This window comes from Zootoca vivipara, chromosome 1, assembly GCF_965207765.1.
Source record: "Zootoca vivipara chromosome 1, rZooViv2.hap1.1, whole genome shotgun sequence".
Taxonomy (NCBI): domain Eukaryota; kingdom Metazoa; phylum Chordata; class Lepidosauria; order Squamata; family Lacertidae; genus Zootoca; species Zootoca vivipara.
Genome location: NC_142582.1, coordinates 18,109,006 through 18,132,855, shown reverse-complemented (window position 1 = coordinate 18,132,855; position 23,850 = coordinate 18,109,006). Strand labels below are relative to the sequence as shown.

The 23,850-nt window shown below is 44.1% G+C and overlaps 1 protein-coding gene across 1 annotated transcript; it reads right to left on the bottom strand.

The window, feature by feature from the left end:
- Positions 1-1,791: 1,791 nt before the first annotated feature.
- Positions 1,792-20,442, bottom strand: CYBRD1 (cytochrome b reductase 1). Its single transcript, XM_035135403.3, has 4 exons — positions 20,006-20,442; positions 9,748-9,956; positions 4,901-5,055; positions 1,792-4,796 (listed from the first exon to the last, which is right to left on the bottom strand). The coding sequence occupies exons 1-4, from the start codon at positions 20,190-20,192 to the stop codon at positions 4,496-4,498; spliced, it is 852 nt and encodes a 283-aa protein (XP_034991294.3). The 5' UTR covers positions 20,193-20,442; the 3' UTR covers positions 1,792-4,495.
- Positions 20,443-23,850: the final 3,408 nt, after the last annotated feature.

Sequence of the window (23,850 nt, the reverse complement as noted above, 5' to 3'; positions counted from 1 at the left end):
TGCATTGGGAGAAAAAAATCGTAAGTCGAAGCAACCCTATCTAAAAATTCATAAGTAGAAAAAATCCTATCTAAACCGCATCCAAGATGGTGGACGGAGCTCCGTTCGTAAGTAGAAACATTCGTAAGTAGAGTTATTCGTAAGTAAAGGTACCACTGTATGCACTTATGGCTTCCAAGCCTTGATGCCCAATATGTTTTCTTTTCCACAATCCACCCATCATTGTGCTGGTTGGAGTGCTGACCCACCTATGGAAATCTATTTCTGGATGTGGACTGGTTTTGAAATAGGTGCCTGTTGCCATATTCCACTAGCAGAACGGAACAAACAAGCAAGCCTATTGCAGAAGATGTTCAAGAGAAATCTTTGGAAATAAACATGTCGGGGGGACTCCTTACAGGGACCCTCCCCCAGTCATCCTGACCAGCACTTCGCCCAGCGACAGCGCTAGCAGCGGGTCAGGAGGAGGGAATGAGGAATGGAGCGGGGTGGAGAGGGGGCTATCAGACGTGTCAGAGCCAAGGCACCGACCCAGCTGGTCAGAGGGGGAAGGACAGCGCAGCGAGGTGTCCGAGCCTCTGCAACGCTCCTACCAAAGAATGGGAGAAGGAACACAGCCCCTTCCGGCGCCCGAATTGAGGCGCGTGCCCACACGCAGGGCTAGGGGGCGGCGCTTTGGGGTGCCCAGGCTTTTATACTGGTCCAAGACGCGAAGGAAGCCATTGCCGGGTTCTGAATCGGACTAGGCAGTCATGCTTTCCGATATCTCTGCACTGGAAATACAATGCATAATAAAATTCCTAAAGACAGAGGGGACTGGAGCGTCTTTACTCGAGAGTAGCCGCAACAATCCCCCTGACAAAACATGTAAGAAAGATGAAGCTCACGCTGCCCCCCCCGCCCCCCAATGCAGCATGGAGAATGATTTAGAAAGCTTTTCATCTCAGTTTTAGTCTACCAGAGTTTGCCTGTGGTTACCGCTAATGAATTTGAACAAACCAGCCTCAAACCACTGTTTGAACTGCTGTTAACTGACCACAGTGTTAACAGCAACTGGTCACAGTAGGGGCCAGGACCAACTGTAGTTAACAAAAAATAAAAGTATTGTATTTGTATTTGGGAGATAGAACATGGTTATGTCTAGATTAACTGTACAGGACTTGAAAATAAGAGGAAATATAGAGTCAAAATCTTTTTTGCTTACAATAATGTAGTGAGTGGAAAAAGGACAGAATAATGAAGTTATGAATTGTCAAATCACTGTGTGGAAAGCGGCGGAAGTGCTGCAGGAAATGATGATTTTTATGTTATGTTTGACTGTTGAATCAGTCTTTTTTCTAATTAAATGTCTTTTTAACTTTTCTCTATTCTTTATTTTTCTCTTTTTCTTTTCTTTCCTTTTTCGTCTTTTTTTTCTTTTTACCTTTACTTTTTCCGCCCGTCGCTGATTTCTCTTTATAGTCGCCTTTTAGTGCAACAATCTTGATAGACATTAGAGAAGATAATGAATTGCTCCGATTTTGAATATTGTGTATTTTTAATGTATGTTTGTTTGTATTTTTGTGTGATATAAAATAAATCTTTAATAATTTTTTTTAAAAAAATTAAAATAAATAAAAGTAAAAGCCCCAGTTAATTTTCCCGTTGTGTGGAAGGAGCATATTGCGCATGCCAGAGACTTCCTGCAGTTCATACACATCACACCAATCGATGTTACTTGCATGCTGTATTTTAAAGCTCCATCTAACACAGCTTGGCGATCCATAATGGGACTACATAATACACGGAACGTAAGACTTCATAACTTTTATTGCAATATAAAAAAAGAAACGTAACAAAACATTTGCCCCCCTTTTGCTCTGCAAAATAACTCTGCAAATGGAATATATCCAAATGGATTTTTTTTAAAAAAAACACAGCATCTTTGGCAATTAAGAAATTACAAAATATTTCCATTTCCTTCTATAAAGAGCCAGGTTATCATTGCCATATATACTGCTTATTCTTATTTACAATACTCTATGTATCCTCTTAAATATACTTAATGAGAAGCACACCTTCAGCTACTGATTTTATGAAATAAGGCAGCCATTGGTATAATTAAAAAAAACATTATTGCAGCCATATACGTTTTTCAAAATAACGAGGGCTAGTATAATACAACTTCCAACACTTTTTGACATTGCCAGGGCCAGAGCTTACCAAACTATTGCACGGCTTGTTGAACAGGCGTGAGATGGTATTAGGTTGACCACAAACACACCGAACATTAACAGAATGATCTGTTCAGGGTGCTCACTTTTCAAAAGTTGATGATATGGAAGCTAATCATGAAGGATGTCCTGGGCTTACATATATGGGACGGGGCAGGAGAAACAAAGGAAATGAGAGTGTGAGAGAAGGAATATGGCCACACCCACTGTCACATGACACCCAACCACTGTCACATGCCATGGGGGCGAAGGGACTGTTTATGTACGCGCAGACTTCTCTCTCAGGCTGGCTTCCCATTGCACTGCGGCCATGGGCTGCAAAAGGGCTTCTAGAACAAGCCATTCACAGAGGTGGTTCACTCTTTCCCCTAGTAGGCCTGGTCAGAAGACTTGACATGCACGCATCCAGCTTAGCTTTCCGATCAGCTCTGTTCATTCACAAACAAGTGCTGAATTTCATTAGAATTCAGTAGAACAGGGTAGTACAAAGTATAAAAGCCTTTCCTTGACACAATGAAAACCAGCATGTTTCAGTTTTGAGCCAGAAAAGTGGGTCAAACAATACCAGAGAATTTTTTATAACGAAGAGACACAAACAGCAGATTTGGTCCTGAAGGTCCGGTTGCAGTTTTCTGTAAAATCACATCAGCAGATACTGACAATTTGCAACATATATGTTCAACAGTCAACAAGCTTCCTTAGATTTCCGGTTATATCCCAATGCCCTAAGAAATCATTCCAGAATCACTTCTCCTTTTGGAAAAATCTCAGTATAGTGCTTTCAGGATTGAAGCTAGCCCGAGATCTTTAAAAAAACCTGAATATACTGCTTAGCATTACCTAGAGTCAAGCTGGCTTCCTAACATTTTGCAAAATTATGTAACATTCCCTAATGTTTCCACGATAAAGGTTCCGATTTCAATTCCAGGGCATTTTCTTTGTAACCTCCTTTCCTCCCCAGATCTCTTTGAAACTGCAGCTCTTCTAAAGAAGACCATTTAACAAATGATGCAACTATAAATAGCAGCCAGCTCTTAAAATAAATAGCATTATGGTTTGTTTAGCTTAACGAGGGTACCGTATCTTCAGATTGCCATTTGCCATATAAACGGGAAGTAGTTACTCGTCTGTGCACTGTGCCAAATGAATTTATTATGGAGAACTAGAATATCGACTGTAATAATGTGACCATGGCGAGGGCTTTGTTTTTTGGTAAAGTTACAAAGTGCAGGCTGTAAACTAAAGGTAAGATGCTTTTGCATAAAGTTTTCCTATAGCGAAAAGTGTGCAAAGCATGCCGTCATTCTTCTTACAGTTAGTGAACATTTCTACCAGTGCCTTTGAGAGGTCCAATATTCCAAAGTTTTTCGAAGAGGACTGCTTTAGAATGAAATCCACCAACCTCTTAAGGAAACATCCTTCCACTTATATTGGATTTTTGTCCCACTGGAGTCACAGAAACAACGGGACCACTTTAATCCAAGCGCGGTGGCTGAGCAACCTATATCAATTTCACACTGTTGACTATGCCCTCCAATACTGCTAGGGTGCCAATTATGTGGTTTCACATGAGATGAAGTGTGCAATGTAAATAAATAAATAAAAACCCTAAAACACCAAAGATTGTGTGAAATCAGGGGATGAAGTAGCCATACCAGTTTTGTAAGATAACCTAGAATGGCACAAACAGAACTCCGATTGCGCTTCTGAGACTACGAGGGCTGATCTGGGCAACACTGATAGGAAGATTGTAATCATTTTGGCAAATCTTTATGCAATGTCTGACCCCCCCCCGAAAAAAAACTTTCCTCTCCCTTCAATACCTGTGCTATTCTGCTCCTAATTGGTATATATGCCATTTTTCTAGAGACCCTTCCGTTACAAACACCTTAACGTTTTATTTGTTTTAGTGATAAAATTGTCATGGCGATGGTTTTAGGATCTGCTCACCACAAAAATATGGGAAGGCATGGAACACCACAATGGCAAGCTGCTCCTCAAAGAGATTTGCCAGCAGCTCAAGAAAACAGGCCTTGTACCAGCGGAAAACTCACATGCTTCATTCCAGCCCCATGTTGATGAAAAGTTACATTCAGAACAACTGACCAATAAACACGAATTCTTCTAGAATCAAAGTCCTTGCCACCTCGTCATCAATGAATATGAAAATCCAGTAGCACTAAGCAAGCGGTATATATTGTGTTGTTGCACAGCTAAAGGGGCGAGGGAGAAAAATAGCCCTTTTGGTATTGAGAGATGTACGGCTGTAGCACCCAACACCTTCACATGGTTGACCTCTGACCAGCTTCGTCAAGTTTCAGGTTGCGTTTTCTGGCTGCCTCGCTGTTGAACTCCACGTCAGACTTCTCCGCATTGCTGCAGTCCGTCATAGTCGATCCTTCTTTGTTACTGTCAAGCGTTCCTCCGTTTCGGTGAGAGATTTTCACATCCGGCTCCTGCGGGCGCTTCCAATGGGGCCTTGTTGCCATCCACAAAACAACAGCACCGAAGACCAAGATCAGAACGCCAAGAACGTTGACAAAGATGGCCTCTGGGGGGGAATCTTTATATTTAGGCTTTTGTCTGGAAAAAGAAAGCTGTTATGAGAGCAGCGCTTGAGACCAAACAAGGAAGACACCAATATAACTTTTAGAAAACCACGACGACGTAAATAAAAAAATACTTACAAAGCAAAAATAAGTTTTTCTGTGATTCCCATGAGGGCCGTCGCAATCACCGTTCCAAAGATTAGAAGGCCAAAATAAGCATGAATTGGCATCACGGTTGCCCGAAGGGAACCAGGAGCAAAGGGAAGCAGGAAGACAGCAACACCTAGAACAAGCTACACAGAAATAGCAAGTTATTTTACTGGTAGATGCTGTTTAAACACAAAGACTAAAATAACTACTGTACAAGAATGGGAAATGATGTGCCTCACTTAGGCCTCACTTTTTTTCCAAATTCTGACTGTGAAAAGTCGAAAGTGCGGCTTAAATTCGCGACTTTACAAAAATGGGCTTTTACGATATCGCTGCTGAAACAGACATACAGACATACCTTGCAAGACAAATGCCTCACGCAACGAAAAACTCGCAAGATGAAAGCGTTTTGCGATGTTTTCGGTGCTTCGCAAGACAAAGTTTTCTATGGCCGCGCTTTGCAAGACGAAGTCTTTCGGCAGTTTTTTTGGGGGGGCGTGGCAAACCGTGCTTCGCAAGATGAAAATCTCGCTAGACGAAGCGACTCGCGGAACGAATTACTTTCGTCTTGTGAGGCACCACTGTACGGTAAAACGGAACGAACGGGCATGAGTGCCTGCAGAATTTTAAGCGAGTGGCTTATATTAGGGTATAGTCTTTCTCTCTGCCCCCCCCCCCGAATTTTAAAGATGTGGCTTATATTTGGGTGCGGGTTATATTCAGGCCAATACGGTAATTATAAAACTGAGGGGGGGGAATTAAAATTAAAAAAAGGAAAAGGATTGAAGCAGCCATGATATATTCTCTGGGAGCACACCCACTCACATGTTCAAGCTAAGTCATGGTTTGGGCTTAGCCTTCCATGCTAACTCAGCCAAGGAGCCCTGTGGCGCTTTAAAGAATATCCAATTAATTGCGGCATAAATTTCCGTGGGCCAGAGCCTACTGAGATGCATAAACTGTCAAACACACATGCAATACAGACAGAAGCCAAGAGGAGGACGCTGTCAAAACGTGGAGCCAAAAGCCCAAGCGATGCAAGGCAGAGTTACGCCCTCTTCCCCTGAAGAGCACAAAAGCAAACGAGAACCAGATAGAAGGGTAAAATATCAAATTAGGAGTGGGTGTGACTGTGACTCATTTCCAAGTCTTTCTTTTTAATGAACAGGCAAAGCAAGACGAACAGTGCCAAAGAGGGACAATAACTTTCGGTAGTGAGCTGGCCGCTCCCGGTCCTAAATCTGACGGAATTCACCTGCACACTTGACTTGAGAGAAAGAAGAGTGGGGCTTCTCTCCACTGCCAGCTCTTGCTCTACCTCTCAGTACTTGACAGACCAAGCCAAGAGAGAGAGGAAAAAGTTCCCAGCTCCTGGGATGCAGTATAATAGACATGGCTGCTCCCTAATCTGCCTATAAACACTACAAGGAAGAAGAACAGAAGCAGAGCAGCAAACTAAGGTCTATGTTTTCTATAACTTGATTTTTTTTAAACCTCTCCTCCAGGCTGTTTCATCACATTACAAACCATCTTCCAAGCAAGAAAGAGACCCAATTCCCAATCCGGCCAAAAAAGCATGTTGTGTGTGGGTTTTTTTATAAAAAAAAACCAACCCAAACATTTAAGTTGTTTCTGGAAATTGCTAGTAGCGGAGACCTGCTGTATCTCAACAGGGATGCTGCTCCATTAATTAATAGGGGTATTAATTATAATTATAATTTATTGTTTATACCCCACCCATCTGGCTGGGTTTCCCCAGCCACTCTGGGCGGCTCCCAGCAGAATATTAAAGATACGCTAAAACATCAAACATTAAAAACTTCCCTAAACAGGGCTGCCTTCAGATGTCTTCTAAAAGTCAAGACATCTGATGTAAAGGACGATAGGGAAGAAATATTTAATGTAGTTTTCTTAGCTGTATTTTTATGTGGAAGGCAATGAAAGCAGTGACCATATACAGAAACAGATTCAACTTATCTAAAGAAAGGTGACAGTAATGCTTAAGCTCATTAAAACTATATCGTTTAAAACGAGAGCTCTTAACTTGTTGGCAAAATATCGCCATCATGTATGGAGCTAAGGTTGCCTATTTTTGAAAATGCTACACGTTCCCTTTAAATGCTCATCATCTTACACAACAGATAAGATGAGGTCATTTCAAGATATTAAAAAAAACAAAAACATTTTTTAAAAAAATAGGCAGGGATAAGGATTGTCTGCTTAAGAACCAACTGCTCTGTTGCTTATTATTCTGATATGTTGTTTAGCAAGCATGAAATGAGGGCGGTTGAACATGTTATTTGTCGATGGGCTACTTCGCTCGTCCCAACTGTCTTAAAACGTCTTCCTTAGCAAATAAACGAAGGCCTCGTCAGCCAAAACCCAAGCATTCCTTGTGTGCAACTCCAAACCGAAGAGCCGGCCGCAACACAAGCAAGCTGGGCACTCATCCATGGAGCTGACGGACCAGTTTTGAGTGGGCATGAAAAGCGAGCGCTTTCATCCTCAAAGCAGATCCCACCACACAGGTGCTCTAGCAAACAACGTGGGGAAAACACACAAAACGGTGCTACTCGCTGCGTTGCATTCACTCTGTGGATGAGGAAACGCAGCGCTGGTGAGCTCTTATCTTTTGTGAACAGCAGCGTCAGGCAACTTTACCAGAAATCCCAATAGCCGGAATGGATTCAGGCCTCATTGATATTTGAGGCTTACTTCTGAATCTCAGTAGGGATCCAGGTGACGCTGTGGGTTAAACCACAGAGTCTAGGGCTATTCAAGCAACAGAAAATATGCACAATACCCAAAGTAGTTGTGATTTTGAGAGCTTGGGGGGATGCGGGTGGCGCTGTGGTCTAAACCACTGAGCCTTTTCGGCTTGCCGATCGGAAGGTCGGCGGTTCAAATCCCTGCGACGGGGTGCGCTCCCATTGCTCGGTCCCAGCTCCTGCCCACCTAGCAGTTCGAAAGCACATCAAAGTGCAAGTAGATAAATAGGGACCGCTCTGGCGGGAAGGTAAACGGCGTTTCCGTGCGCTGCTCTGGTTCGCCAGAAGCAGCTTTGTCATGCTGGCCACATGACCCGGAAGCTGTCTGCGGACAAACGCTGGCTCCCTCGGCCTTTGGAGTGAGATGAGCGCCGCAACCCCAGAGTCAGACACAACTGGACCTGATGGTCAGGGGCCCCTTTACCTTTACCTTTACTCTGAATCTCAGTAGCTATCTTGTGTCCAGGCCTTCACTGCTTTTTAAGCTCCTACCGTTGGGTTTCCCTTCTCACCTTTCAAGCGTTCCTGAAGAATTTCTATTATATGGGAGATTTAGAATAGGGGTGGGGACCCTCTGGCAGGGCATCCGAAGGGCATCTCCTATTATCCCTGAAAATGCTAGCCCAACACCACCTGGAGAGCCACAGGTTCCCTGTTCCTGCTGCAGAGCTTTACACTGAATCAAACATTTCTCTTCCTTCGTCTACCATTTCAAAGAAGCATTCTAAACCACCTCAGATACGGTCTTATATGAAACACACCTAGTGCCATCCATTATGAGGTGGAGGAAGGGGAAACTTTTTGAACCCAGGGCAGATTTTTACTTTTGCAAGGCAAAGGATTCGCTAATGTTTGAACAGGAACCCAAACGATCACTTTGCATAAAATCTATTTTTACCCTGCATACAAAATGCTGTTTCCTCTTTACCATGGTGGCTTAAAAAAAAAAAGTTAAAGGACCCCTGACAGTTAAGTCCAATCCCCGGGAAACCCCCGTTTTTCCAGCTGTCCCCAGCTGAAAAAACGGATTTTTTTTTGTTTCCCCCCGGTTTATTCTGGTGCGGCGGCCATTTTGGAACTGGGCGGAGCATGCTCAGAAGCAACTTTTGATGCTGCTCTGTCCAGTTCCAAAATGGCTGCAGCGCGACTTCTGGTGCGGCGGCCATTTTGGAACTGGGCACAGCAGCATCAAAAGTCACTTCTGAGCATGCTCCGCCCAATTCCAAAATGGCCACCGCGCTACTTCCAGTATGCTACTTTCGGTCCGGTCCCTTATTTTTCAGAGAGGAACTTGGAAGGTATGCTCTGGTGTTGCGGTGCTTATCTTGCTTTTCTGGCCGAGGGAGCTGACGTTTGTCCGCAGAGTTTTTCTGGGTCATGTGGCCAGCATGACTAAGCCGCTTCTGGCAAAACCAGAGCAGCACACGGAAACGCCGCTTACATTCCCACCGGAGCAGTACCTATTTATCTACTTACACTTTGACATGCTTTCAAACTGCTAGGTTGGCAGGAGCAGGGACCAAGCAACGGGAGCTCACCCCAACGCGGGGATTCGAACCGCCGACCTTCTGATCGGCAAGCCCTAGGCTCTGTGGTTTAAACGACAGCGCCACCTGCGCCCCACCATGATGGCTTAGTATGAAATGGATAGATTTTTTATCTTGTTTTTGCTATTCACTGGTATCCTGTGGTGTCAATTCCAAGATGCTGGCAAACTCTTTCTTTCTCCCCCCCCCCCCCAGCACCAGCCCAGGTGTTGCTTGATTACCAGGGGAAAGGCATCTTTTTTTAAAAAAAAGTGCTTGAAATGAATGAATTTGTATACTGAGAATCCAGCCTGCGTAAAGAAAACTTGCACATTTTTACATAATCTATTCTGCTTACAATGAACGCACGGATTTTGGCTTGCCTGCCTACAAACTGTTGCCTTTTTTGTGGTAAATACAAAGTGTCCAATTAAAGCGATTCAAACAGAGGCCGTTCAGCTGTGCAAACATACTGTTAATAAAGATAAGACAGAACAACTTATTCCACCTCTTTAAGTGCCGTTTATAAACGGTGTCTAACCTGTAGAGCGTAACAAATGACAGCAGTCAGGCCGATCCAGCTGTGCAGACTGTACATGTTGGGAATCTTCTGGGCATTGTGGAAATCCCAAACAGCCACCAGAGCAATAATGGCAAGCACCAGAGCGATGGTATTTAACCCAGCGTGGATTAATTTCATCAGGAATTTGCTGCACTTCCAGGTCCACGGTAGCCGGTACACAATGATTGCTAGAGGTGGAGAAAGAAAGGAAAGAGTTCAGAATTTTTAGGAAACTATTTTCTCTTGCCAGAATGTTAAGGCCGTTCTTGTGTTATTCAAATTACACCTATCAGCTTTTGAGGATTTAGCTAGGAACGCCTGGCTCTAGAAGTCGCTCCCTCTTCGAAAGCCAAAACTTGCTCAAGAGGAGTACCAGATTTTCACGTGGCACAATGCGAGATTCCTGTGATGCTTCCTGCTAAATAAGCCATGTTATGCAGCAATGGAATGTGCCAAGCTGGGACTTCACTTCTCCTTAACTTGGGCCATTCCTTCCATGATGCCACTAACTCTTTTAACTCCAGAAATGGGGAAATCCCTGATCATTGGGCCAGCAACATCTGAGAAGCTCCCCATCCCTGCTTTACACCCTTTCAGGCTGGGAAACTTTTTTAAAAAATAAAAAAGCTGTTTTTCCCTACCATCTTCCCTCAGGACATTTCTCCCAAACATGCATTTGCACCTAGTTTACCAGAGCAATCATTAAGAATTTCACCCACATGATTCTGAACATTGCCAAGGTCGGTCGATTTATATACATCAGGGGTGGCCAACTCCCAAGAGACTGTGATCTAGAGTTAAAAACTGGCAGTGATCTACCCCCTTTTGGGGGGTTCAGGTCAAAGTTGGGGGGTTCAGGTCAAAGTTGTTGAGTTTTTTCAGGGAGGAGGTAAAATGTCGAGCTTTTTTTTAGGGGAGCCACAGTTGTTCAGCTTCTTTGGAGGAGCCAGTGATCTACCAGTGATATACATGAAGATATTCCTGTTTCTACTTGATAAATCCTCAGATAGTTTAAGACAGGCATCCCCAAACTTCGGCCCTCCAGATGTTTTGGACTACAATTCCCATCATCCCTGACCACTGGTTCTGTTAGCTAGGGATCATGGGAGTTGTAGGCCAAAACATCTGGAGAGCTGCAGTTTGGGGATGCCTGGCTTACATCAAGTTTCCTCAGATTTTAATTTGTTTCTCTTAATTGTTTCCCATTAGATATTAAACAGCATATGGACCTATTTGCAGAAACAACTTGTTTACCTTTTTCCAGGGTTCTAGGCTAGCTTCCCTTCCCCTATTTTTAAATTTCAAGTTTGCACAACTTGATGCAGAGATGACCGCTGTCTGCAAATACGCCTTTGCCCTGCCAAATGATTTCCTCCCTCCTCTCCACGGATGTGCTATAATCATGAAGCAGATTACATCTGTATTAGCATGGCTAATGCTGACCAGATTCCCCCAGAGCCAGGATTTGCGTGCCAAACGCTGGTTTCGAAGGCAATCTTGCTTGTTGACAATGTACCAAGCACAAGAAAAGGAAGCAGTACATAAAACCAACACTTCTGCTCTCCTAACCATGGTTTGGAGATCAGGAATGTTGCATCTGCATCAAACTGATGCAGATTGTTGTGTCTGCGTCATTCAATTGTTTCAGCATTGCTTTTCAATCCCACATCCTATGGTCAGAATTGCTGGACAGGTTGATCCATTACCCCAGCGCCTTCTAAACTGTGTATCACGACACGTTGGTGTGTCGGCTGCAGTGTGTAGGTGTGTCACACTAGTTATTTATTTGTTTGTTTGTTTGTTCATTTGTTCGTTCCTTACCCATCTGGCTGGGTTTCCCCAGCCCCCCTGGGCGGCTCCCAACAGAATATTAAAAACACGATAAAACATCAAAAACTTCCCTAAACAGGGCTGCCTTCAGATGTCTTCCAGCTCCTCCCGGGGCTGGAAAGGGGTTAGTTTAACCTCCGGTTTTTGCTAGTAAAACTGAATTACTGTGTCGCGAAATGATGCCTGTCTAAAACGTGTGTGCTCAGCATGAAAAGTTGGAAAGGCTCTGCCTTACAGGTTTAGGACTGATCCAAGGTCCCAGTCATTCAGGCCAGTCAGATGTCTGATTCAGCTCACAAGTCCTTTTGGGGACAGAACCACAGTCCCCAAACATATTAAAAGCATATTCTTAGAATCAAAGAATTGTAGAGTTGGAAGGGATCACAAGGGTCCTCTAGTCTAATCCATCTTTTGCCCAACGTAAGGGCTCAAACTCTCAACTCTGAGATTCAGAGTCTTGTGCTCCACCGACTGACCTACTCAATGCCTATTGAACCCACATGAGCTCCTCCAAATAATTCTGAATACCGTTGTTTTGTTAAAGTGTTGGAAATAGCTCTGTGAGGGGGGAACTATAGTTCCTGGAATTTTGGGGGAGAAGACATGCTTTAAATGTGCACAGAATATGATTTAAATGTGTAGTGTGGGTCATCAAACTAGCAATTGGCTAGCAATGTGGTAAAGACACAAAAACCTAACCTTCCCACAACTTTATTATCTATAGTTTCTTGGAGGCAGAGGCAACTGAGATTTCCTGAAGCGGCATGTCAATGTAGAAAGACTAAACCCAATCCATTTCCCCCGCTCTTCTCCAGCCAACTTAACTCACCTGGCCAGGGAAAAAGTCAGTTGAGGAAGAAAGGGTGAACACAGCACTTGCTTGCTATGAACAACATCACCTTTAAGGCTCTATAGCCTTATAAAACATTCTAATTTATGTACAGCGCATGCCAAGGTCTACACATTCACTCTATAAGTCATAAAGAAAACTCTGTTCCTAAATGGAATGTCCTGGAACTGGAACCAATGTATATTTTCCCTATGCTATAGGAAGCACAATATTGACATTTGAAGACATCGTCTTTTCAAGTTAACTGTACACAACCTTTCTGCAATTTCACAGCTTCCCCCCCCCCCTCCAAAGGCTTGAAGAAAAGCACATTCAGACTGGAAATATGGTAGCCTTGTTTTCAACAGGTTGAGGGAAAGAGCACCAGTTTAAACACAGAAGAACAATGAAAGTTCAGCTATTAAGTGCTTACATGCAGATTCTCATAGGAACGTCCTGTTGAGTCCAACGGGGCTTAATAAGTCTTTGGCAAGCAGGCACAGAGATGCTTAAAATGTGTATCATAATTTTATTTGGGGGCAGGAAGAAGGCTGCAAACAATTCTGTCCATGTAGATCCGCCCCCCTTCTTAGAAGCATTTTGGGTTCTTCTAATAAGAGCGTCAAATGTTTAAAAAAACAACCCTAGTCCTGTGACAGATCACATTCTTTTGTTCCTGGCACATATACTTACAAACCACAGAAATGGATTTGCACGTTGCAATTTTACGAGCGCACACATAATATTTTATATGCATTCATAAAAGGCTACATTGTGTGAGCTGTTCCGCATTACTGTGCGTCTAACGCAACAGGTAATTCAGGTGAATGCAATTGCTAAAGCTGAAGAATAATGTGACCTAAGACTGTTGCCAAGGAATGCGCAGACACAGTTCAAGTTCTTTCCTTTTCCACATACCCTTCTGCTATTCTAAAACTCAATACTACCTTTGTCTTCTCGCATTCTTGATATGCATTCTTAGTCTTGTCAGGCTGTGCAAATAGTTCTCTCCCCTTACGTTAAGTATTTATTCCACTTCTGTCACCCTGCCTTCTCGTACCCAAGTTATACCTTCTTTATGTTGCATCTTGTCAGAGTTTGCTTATCAAACTCCCCTCCGCACCTCAACACCGTTTTATTGACACGTATCATGCATCGATGGGTACCCAAATAAGAAATTTAAAATCAACATTAGGAAGCCAAGTGTGGCTCACTCAAAAAGTGGGGGGCCAATAGGGTTGCCAGACTCAATAGAGGACAGGACTTCTGTGCCTTCAATTGCCCTGCTCTCTTTTGAGTCTGGAAACCTTAAAGAGAAACCAGCAGACCCTTTGCTTGGAAATTAAACAAAGGGTCTGCTGGTTTCTCTTTAACGTTTCCAGACTCAAAAGAGAGCAGGGCAATTAAAGGCACAGAAGTCCTGTCCTCTCTTGAGTCTGGCAACCCTAGGGACCAAAATAAAACGCAGTTGAGAAAAAAAACTAACCATGAAGAAGTATATTATTGTACTTCTTAAAATCATCTCTGCTCCTCATCTTACTTGCCACTTCCCTCTCAGCATCAATAGGGGGGTGGGAAAATCTTGGCTTTCCAAATGTTGCTGGTTTACAAATCTCATCATCTCTCACCAGTGACCATGTTGGCTACAGCAGATGGGAACTCTAGTCTAACAAGCTCTAGAGCAGGCATGTCAAACCTGCGGCCCTCCAGATGTTTTGGCCTACAACTCCCATGATCCCTAGCTAGCAGGACCAGTGGTTGGGGAAGATGGGAATTGTAGTCCAAAACATCTGGAGGGCCGCAGGTTTGACATGCCTGCTCTAGAGAACCACAAGTTCCCCCACCCCCGTTCCAAAAAGTATATTGACATAGGGATGCGGGTGGTGCTATGGTCTAAACCACTGAGCCTCTTGGGCTTGCCGATCAGAAGGTCGGTGGTTCGAATCCCTGTGATGGAGTGAGCTCCCCTTGCTCTGTCCCAGCTCCTGCCAACCTAGCAGTTCGAAAGCATGCCAGTGCAAGTAGATAAATAGATACAGCTGCGGTGGGAAGGTAGACAGTGTTTCCGTGTGCTCTGGTTTCTGTCACGGTGTCCTGTTGCGTCAGAAGCGTTTTAGTCATGCTAGCCACATGACCCAGAAAGCTGTCTGTGGAGAAGCGCCTGCTTCCTCGGCCTGAAAGCAAGATAAGCACTGCAACCCCAGTCACCTTTGACTTGACTTAACAGTCCAGGGGTCCATTACCTTAGTATACTGACATGCTGCACCATAACATACAGTTTTAAGCTTAAGGTTGTAATTCTATACTGGAAAATGTCAGAAGGAAAATGAATTGATATAGATATACATATATTATGCAACATTTTTATATGTAACTGTGTATTTTTTGTCATATTTCGTTTTAAGTTGTTTGATGTTGCTTCGGTTCTCTGTACATCGCTTAAAATATTTTTAATATATTAAGTGGTATAGAAATGAAACAAAACAATCAACCAAACTCATTGAACTCAGTGAGACTTCCGTACAGGACTGAACTGTAGATGTCTTCTTTTTCCAATTTTCTATCATAACCAATACCATTGTTTTTAAAGTCAAATTTTAACATTGTCTTTATTCTCCAGCTTTAGTGCCTCTTATTACCGGATGCTATTCAAACTAATTGCTTTGAGAATTACGCGAAATCAACCCAGCACTTTAACTGCACTTACAGTGCAATACCGTATACAGTGGTACCTCGGTTGTCGGACGTAATCCACTCCAGAAGACTGTTAAGACTTTCGAAACGTTTGACAACCGAGGCGCAAAGGGCGGCCTGCAAAGTAAATGGAGAAAACTGGGGGGGGGGGACGCAGCTGAAGCCGTCCGGCTTCCAAGGCGCGTTCGAAAACAGAAGCATTTACTTCCTGGTTTCTGGCGTTCGCAAACCGAAACGTTCGGCTTCCAAGACGCTCGGAAATCGAGGTACCACCGTAGACGTCTATTCAAAAGCCTAAGTGTTTTCAATGGAGCATATTCCAAGGGAACTGTATAAAACTTTGTAGGACTGCAGCCTTAGTCACAACAGAAGCATGAAGAAATAAGGCAGTGGGGATACAAAACATATGTTCAAGGTTGTAATCTTATCCAGTTATTTGGGAGTAAGCCCTGTTGTGCCTGATATGTCTTCTCGGGTAGACATGCAGTGTTGCTGATAGTGTGCTGCATGAAGACAGCCTGTTTTGCGGCACAAATTTTGGCTGGGCAGGGGCAGGGGAAATAAAAAAACTTAAGAACTTAAGAAGAGCCTGCTGGATCAGGCCAATGGCTGCCCATCTATTTTTTTTTAAAAAAAATAATTTTTATTAATTTTACACACAAAACTAAACAAACCACACAAACATACAATATAACATACAATATAACACAGTCCCTTCGTCTTCCCTCCACCCACTGGTTCACCTCTGCCACCAGTGAAACCCGTGTGCTTTGAGAACCAAAGGGGTCCATTGTAAGTTGGGTTTGGCCTCCCCCCTCCCTCCTCCCCCCTCTTCCCCCCCCTGCCACTGAGAGGACAGGAATGGAGGAGCTCTGAGGATTGGTTTCCCCCAACTCATTCATAAGTATACTTAGACACATACAAACATAACAACAGTAGGGGAGAATTTTAACTCCCCAATTCTTATTGCCTTAACCTTATACTTGTGACTTCCTCGGTGGTCTTCCTCTTGGTTTTCCTTAAACAAAATCTAAGGTTTATGGCGGGTTTCTATTTCAATTTAGAATCCTTTTCTTATAATATTAACTCAACCCTCCTCCTTTTCCATGCTGCCCTCCCACAGGCCCCCTCCTGCCACAAGAGGAACCTGTGGGGCACAGCATTTCCAAGGTTCCATTATATCCCCTCCTCACCCCTCTGAGCACTCCCTGCCACTGAGTATCTCAGAGTAAGGAAAGGAGAGTAGGCAGCTTTCTGCCTAGACTTAACTTAACTTACAAAAATTTACATTAACTTGAATTCTTTCCTAAGCCATTCTTAGAATTCCCTCCAGAAAGCACAACTTTTTCCATTCATTTTTACACTCCATCTCCTCTCCCTAAGTCTTTTTCCCCCAATTGGATCAGCATTTCCGTTAACAGGCCAAAATTTCAAAAACCGTCTTTCAGAAACTAAAATAAAATCTTTTAACTAAGATATTCACCCCACACCCATTCTTTCCCATATCCGTCTCCAGACCCTTGTCCCCCCCTGCCCCTGTCTTTCCCATTCCTCCCTAACATCACCCCACATTTCAACCCCTCCAGGATCTTCAAGTCCATTAATCCTCAAATTCCTTTGCTTCTCATTTTCTTGTTCTACTTGATTTTCTTCCTTTTGAAGTCCATACTTTGCTTCATCCCCAACATATTTTTTATAGTCCAAGTCCTCTTTAAGGTTTTCAACTAATTGTTTCTCCTGACATCCAAATTCCATCTCCACAGTATCCAAAATCAAATTTTCTTCTAAATCCTGGACTTGGACTTCATCCTCGACTGCTGGTACATTGGGATGTTGCCGTTCCTTGTAGATATCCTCCCATAATTGTAGATAGTTTAGCACAGCCTCCTGGAAGGCTCGAGAGTACTTTGTTTTCATACTTCTCCTGACCGCAAACAGACAGGAAGTGGAGAACAAAGAGGTACTGGAAAATTCCTTCCTCAGACGGTCGACTCCATTTTGGCAGTTCTTTTCCTTTGTCTTTTAACTCAATCACAACTCCATTCTTAGTTCCAATTTTAAATAGTTCTACCACATTTTCAAACAATTTTTACTAATTGCAACAGTACAATAAGTCCACCCGGTCTTTTGACAGCTTGACAGCTTTTGACAGCTGTCAAAGCACTCTCCCCCTTAATAATGCTGTACCTCAAGGGGTGCCGGGCTCGGGAGTTGAGAGGGTTCAAAAAAGTCTTTCTTTCTCTCGGGTCCACAGTCCCAGATGCCTTTTGTTATTCAGCTTAAGATTATTTAAAGCGCCTCCCAGTTTTCCATTAGGAAGAGACCGACTTCCGTTTCTTTGAAGCCTCTCCTATTTTTCCAATTAACGAATTTAAAGTCCGTGATCACAATTCCACTTACTTTTTGGAAGTTTAAATTTGTCGGAAGAATCTACCGCTTGCCGGGTCAGGACTCGGAGCTTCACTTCTCGGAGGTAAGATATAGCCCAAAATGGCTCCCGCGGTTCCACCCCGCCGGCTCTCGATCGCTCTATTGAGCTCTCGGGCAGCGGGGGATCCGCAAAAAAAAACGGAGCAACCGCTGGGCGCATGAGTCACCGGGACTCTCTACCCAGTGTTTTTACGGGGAATCCGCTCGCTCTGCGGACTTCCCCCCCTCCGCGAAGCCAGGGACATCGGCGCGCGAGGTCCCTGCGTCCTTCTCTCCGCCGCGACAGACCGGAAGTGAATGGCTGCCCATCTAGACCTGTTCTCACAGTGGCCAATCAGATGCTTGTAGGAAACCTGCAAGCAGGATACAACCCCAAGAGTACTCTCCCCTCCAGTAGTCTTCAGCAATGGCCATTGTGAAGCATAACAACAATGGCTGGTAGCCACCAACTGCCGTGCTAGGTTGTGGAATGCATTGGTCAAGGCTCGAGTGTGTTAATTTTCTACCAACTGCACAATGCTCCTAAGGCAGCTATTATCATCTACAGCCTTGGGCTAAAATCTTAAGACAAAGCTACTCAGATTAAGTCTCCGGGTATACATGTACTGTTAACCAGTTTTCCTCCTTAAAGGTTCATGACATTCTTTTATATCTTGCTCATGCACCATCCAGCTCAGTCATGGTGGATAAAATCCCCCCCAAAAAAATTTTTTACAACACGATGAAACTACATAAGCAAAATCAAATCAATCCCCAAATGAAAAAAAAGGAGGCTGAAACATTCCAGTTTTCAGTTCACATCAAATGAGTCAAACATCGGTAAACAGGAAGCACAGATAATGTTAAGCTTTCCTGGCCCAACGGAATACACTTGAAGGCATCCAGATGTGATGTGACCCTGCCACAAAAAATGCTGTCATGGGAGGGAGTGGGGGCTAGAAGGCGACTTTTCCTTCTTCTTTGCTTCACGTGGTATAAGAAACTGATTGTGCAATTAAATAAGCTGACTACGCCTCAAAAGAATGCATTTTTAAAGCACACTGCTGGATCACATTTACTCAGAAATAAGTATGCTTTGCACTGCACAGTTCTCTGGGAAATGAATGCATTCTGCATTCTCCCTTTTTTTGGGGGGGGGGTGAGCCAAGAATTCAGCAACATGGAGTACTTAAAGAGCCTTGTGCTCTGGGACAGATGTGTGTGTTAACAATTCTGGTTGCATGCAACAGAGCCAGCTTTCAAGAGCTTCAACTTGTTGCAAAAAAAGCAGAAGTAGTGGCAGCTGCGATCTTAATTTTGCTTAAGAAAATGAGGCTGCAGTCCTGGCCAACTGAACGCAGCAGGGCTTCCTTCTAAACCGAATTGTTATAAAACATAGCTTTCTGCAGCCCCAAGGAAATTCAGCAATCTCCATTCAGTTCAATGGAACTTCTTCGTTGGTTTACTCCCAAGTCACCACGCAGTCTTGGCCAGCGTACACTCGCTTTCTTTTTCTTTTCTCTTCCTCCCTCAAATTTTTAACACATTCACTCAAAATGCAAGTTCGTCTTTTCTCTTATTTTTGTCAACTTCCCGTCCTGTGCTCCATGGAGTTGTCATTTCTCCCCTTCTGCTGAACTTTACCTTCTGTTTATTAAATTATAACCGCTATAATCGAATCCCTTCTGTTGTTCATAGCTCAAATCCTGCACACTCATCGTTAGAGGTGATCTCTGTTGGAAGCTGCCCAGAGTGGCTGGGGCAACCCAGTCAGATGGGTGGGGTAGGCCTACAAAAAACAACATCATTGTTGTTCTTGCTATTTGTCATCGCTCTTGATTTTGCTGTTAATTTCACCAGTTCTGCATAGCCCATTATCTGACTTATCCATTCTTCTTTGGTGGGAACATCTTCCTTGTCCAAAAAAGAACCTTAGCTGCTGCTTCTACAACACCTAAACAACTTTCAGTGTTTTCTAACCAGCCACAGAAGTTTGTGGCAGCTGCCCTGTTGCTGAGATGCATAATCTATGTATAATTTTTATTAATTTTTCTGTTTTACAACTTAGAATGCTCATTTAGACATCCTTAAAATATCAGTGACTTCCCTTCTTCTCTTTCCGTGGTTCTTTTTGCATATCATCAATACCTGCGCATATTACATAAGCTAAACCATTTTCAGTATTGCATTATTCCATCCGTCCAAACTTTTTTTACACTGACTGTCGAATTTATCTCAACGCTGTCAAACGTTTTCAAGTGTACACAATTCCCCACCCCACATATTCAATAAACACTTTCCAAATAAGTTTAGAGAAGCACCCCCCTCCCGTTTCTCGACCCTCGCTAACGCAGATTCGAGCCCCCTCTCTCCCCGCGCTTTCCCACCCCCTCGATGCCTCTCCAGGAGGCGCGCGAAGCTCTGCCTCCGGGCGCTGCGCCGCTTGCTCCCTGCAACTTGCGCACTTTTACGCACCGATCCCTTGCACGAAGACGAAGCCCGTGATGATGAGCACCGGGTGCCAGTTGAACTCGGCGGCGTCCCCGTTCCAGGCGAGCCCCTCGCGGTAGTGCAGAACCCAGACGAGGGCGAAGACGACGGAGCAGAAGCCCAGCAGCAGCGCCGACGCCAGCAGCGCCAGAAAACACCAGTAGCCCTCCATCTTCCCCCGACGCCGTTACGCAGCGCCCCTGGCTTCTTATAGACCCAAACAAACGCCACAGACGGGGCGGAGCTGCGCCGAGGCAGCTCCAGGCAGGCAGGCAGGCAAGGCAGGCGGGACCTCCTGATTTCCTCCCCCTGGAGGGGAAGCGAGAGAAGCGGAATTCCTCCCGGGAGGGTGGCGGAGGGGGAAGTCGGTTCCCCTCGGGGCTTTTTCTCCGCTCCCCTCGGGCAATCCGCTCTACTCCAGTAGTCAAAATTGTGGAAACAATTTAGGAGAAGTTGTGTTTCTTTTATCTTCTTTTTTTTAAAAAAAAAAATCTTTACAATTTAATATCAATTGAGAATAATTTTACAGAACACCTCAATATTACTTGCTTTCAGAAACACTTGCCTCCATTTCCCCCCTCCAAAAATGCTTCAAAGCCCTGGTTCCCAACGGGGGGGGCACGCACACGCCCCACGGGGGGGGCAATTTGATTTTTAGGGGGGGGGCGATTCGAGAATGAGTTATTAAGAGTGTTTTTTTTTTAAGGCTTCCTCCCCGTGAATAGGAGTTCACTCTTTGAATAATAAGAATTATATTGACAGTAAGAGCTGTTCGGCAGTGGAATTTGCTACCAAGGAGTGTGGTGGAGTCTCCTTCTTTGGAGGTCTTTAAGCAGAGGCTTGACAGGCATATGTCAAGAATGCTTTGATGGTGTTTCCTGCTCGGCAGGGGGTTGGACTGGATGGCCCTTGTGGTCTCTTCCAACTCTATGATTCTATGATTCTATGATATGTCACGGTGGGGGAGGAGCACCAGGATTTTAGAGATGCTTAGGTGGGACATGGCCAAAAAAGTTTGGGAACCACTGCTTTACAGTATCTAAGAGACACTCTTGATAAAACAGCTTCCAAATCTTCACCAGTCCCATAGTATATAGATCTTCCATAATAAACTGGTTTTGTGGATCATCGCTCAATCCCAAACAGCTCAGTCTGAGATTTGCAGTTTTTAAAACTCTTGCTTTTCTCTTCTCGGATCTCGTAAATTCCTTTCATCCATACAAAGCATATAATCGAAATGTTGGGATATGATCTTGTTGTATAACCTGTGGTGCTTTATGGCCCGTCTGAATTACATGATTTCTTAGATAACTTAAAGCCCTTGCATCTAGGCAGCGTCCCACATTCCAGTCAGAAACAGCACCACTGCCTATCACCCACATGTTTTCAATGTTTTCCGCAGCCACAAGTTTCCTTTAAAAAGCCTTCGGCTATGGGAGAGCGGCAAATGTTCCCCAGGCAAACAAATATAACAGACTCGCCTTCCCTGGTTGCCATCCTCTCTTTCAGGAACCGCCAACCGAAAAGTTGTGTTTCTGAGGTTTGGTGGCTCATAACATCAAAATCAGGCCATACCATGAAACCATAAGATTATACATCATCTTTAACACAGAGTATACAGTGTACCTCGGTTTACAAACACAATTGGTTCCGGAAGTCTGTACTTAACCTGAAGCGTACTTAACCTGAAGTGAACTTTTCCATTGAAAGTAATGGAAAGTGGATTAATCCGTTCCAGACATGTCCGCGGAGTGTTGTTGTTGTTTAGTCGTTTAGTCATGTCCGACTCTTCGTGACCCCATGGACCATAGCACGCCAGGCACTCCTGTCTTGCACTGCCTCCCGCAGTTTGGTCAAACTCATGTTCGTAGCTTCGAGAACACTGTCCAACCATCTCGTCCTCTGTCGTCCCCTTCTCCTAGTGCCCTCAATCTTTCCCAACATCAGGGTCTTTTCCAGGGAGTCTTCTCTTCTCATGAGGTGGCCAAAGTATTGGAGCCTCAGCTTCACAATCTGTCCTTCCAGTGAGCACTATGGGCTGATTTCCTTAAGAATGGATAGGTTTGATCTTCTTGTAGTCCATGGGACTCTCAAGAGTCTCCTCCAGCACCATAATTCAAAAGCATCAATTCTTCGGCGATCAGCCTTCTTTATGGTCCAGCTCTCACTTCCATACATCACTACTGGGAAAACCATAGCTTTAACTATATGGACCTTTGTCGGCAAGGTGATGTCTCTGCTTTTTAAGCTGCTGTCTAGGTTTGTCATTGCTTTTCTCCCAAGAAGCAGGCGTCTTTTAATTTCGTGACTGCTGTCACCATCTGCAGTGATCAAGGAGCCCAAGAAAGTAAAATCTCTCACTTCCTCCATTTCTTCCCCTTCTATTTGCGGTCCGCGGAGTACTTAAACTGAAAATGCTCAAACCGAGGCGCACTTAAACCGAGGTATGACTGTAATGCAACAAACTGTGTTATGTTCATTCTATCAAAAGTTGCAGCCAAATAAAATGAGTTATACACAGAAAACCATGATGAAGCATGGGTTTTTGTTAGGGGCAGCAGCAGGCTTTTGTTGAGGGGGGCAGAACCTCATATAGTTGATTGGGGGGGCACAGAAGTAAATGGGAAGAAAACTATTTGTGCCAGGTTTGGGGCTGATACAATGTTGGACCTTTGAAGAGGATGTGGTCATGGATTTATTGGCTGGAACATGATGCAAGTGTGCTCTTCCCTTCTGCTGCTCACAGTCCACCTGTGACCTCCTCCTCAGTGCCGGCCCACCCATAAGGCAAGGTAAGGCGAATGCCTCAGGCAGCAGGATCCACAGGGAAGCAGATTCCCCTGTCAATCTTTGTCCCTTGTTCCTTCCCCCACCGTTTCTTCCCTAGTGGGGAGGGAGGTGCCATTTTGGGGTCTGCCTCAGGTGGCAAAATATCTTGGACCAGCCCTGCTCCTATTCCACCCGCCCCGCATATTTTGGGTGGCAGAATGGCCCTGCCAGCAGCATGCGCCACTTGTTTATCTGAGGTGTTTTGCTGGCCTCTCCCCGAAACAGCTCAGCAACTGTGTCTGGATTTTTACTTCTTGAAATATGGCAACCCTAGGCTGTGTGTGTGTGTGTGTTTAAAAAATGTGTCAAATGCAGAGAGAGAGACCATTAAAAGCTTTATTCCACTCTGTTCATGAAGACAGTGGTGATACTTTTACAACCCTGCTGTAATGAGACCATGCAAAAAATGATCGCATTAAAACTGTGCGCCGCCATTAATAATTTATCACATGTGCTTCCAGGATCACCATCAATGCATGTAGCACACTAATTTGCATGTTTAACAATCTTGTCTTTTCTCTGCCCGTTATTGAAAAAAAATCATAACACATCACTTTTAACTAATAGCTTCAGACAAATGCCGTTTAAATACTATTGAGCAGAAAACAATGCTCTATCCAAGTATCGAATTGATATAAATAAGAGAGCACTGAAACAAGCACCCATTATGCTTATTGGGTCTGGGTCCAGTGACAATTTTAAGATTCACCATCCCATGAACTGTCAGGCAAACATGTCCAGGTTGAAATGAGGCAAGGAAGAAACATTATTCATGGGAGAGAGCTTGGCAATGTGGAATTCTCTTAGCATAAATATTGCTCCTCCTAAAACCGACGAATAATATTGTAAACACACACAGGGGTGAGACTTTTGTTGCTGCTGGTGATTGAATTATATCTGGATTTCAATGAGAGGCACCCTCTAAGAAGACCTTGGAAAGCATGAATTATCCTCCTTGTTTACCCCGTCACAGTGAGTTCAGGAAAATAAGAAACCAGAGT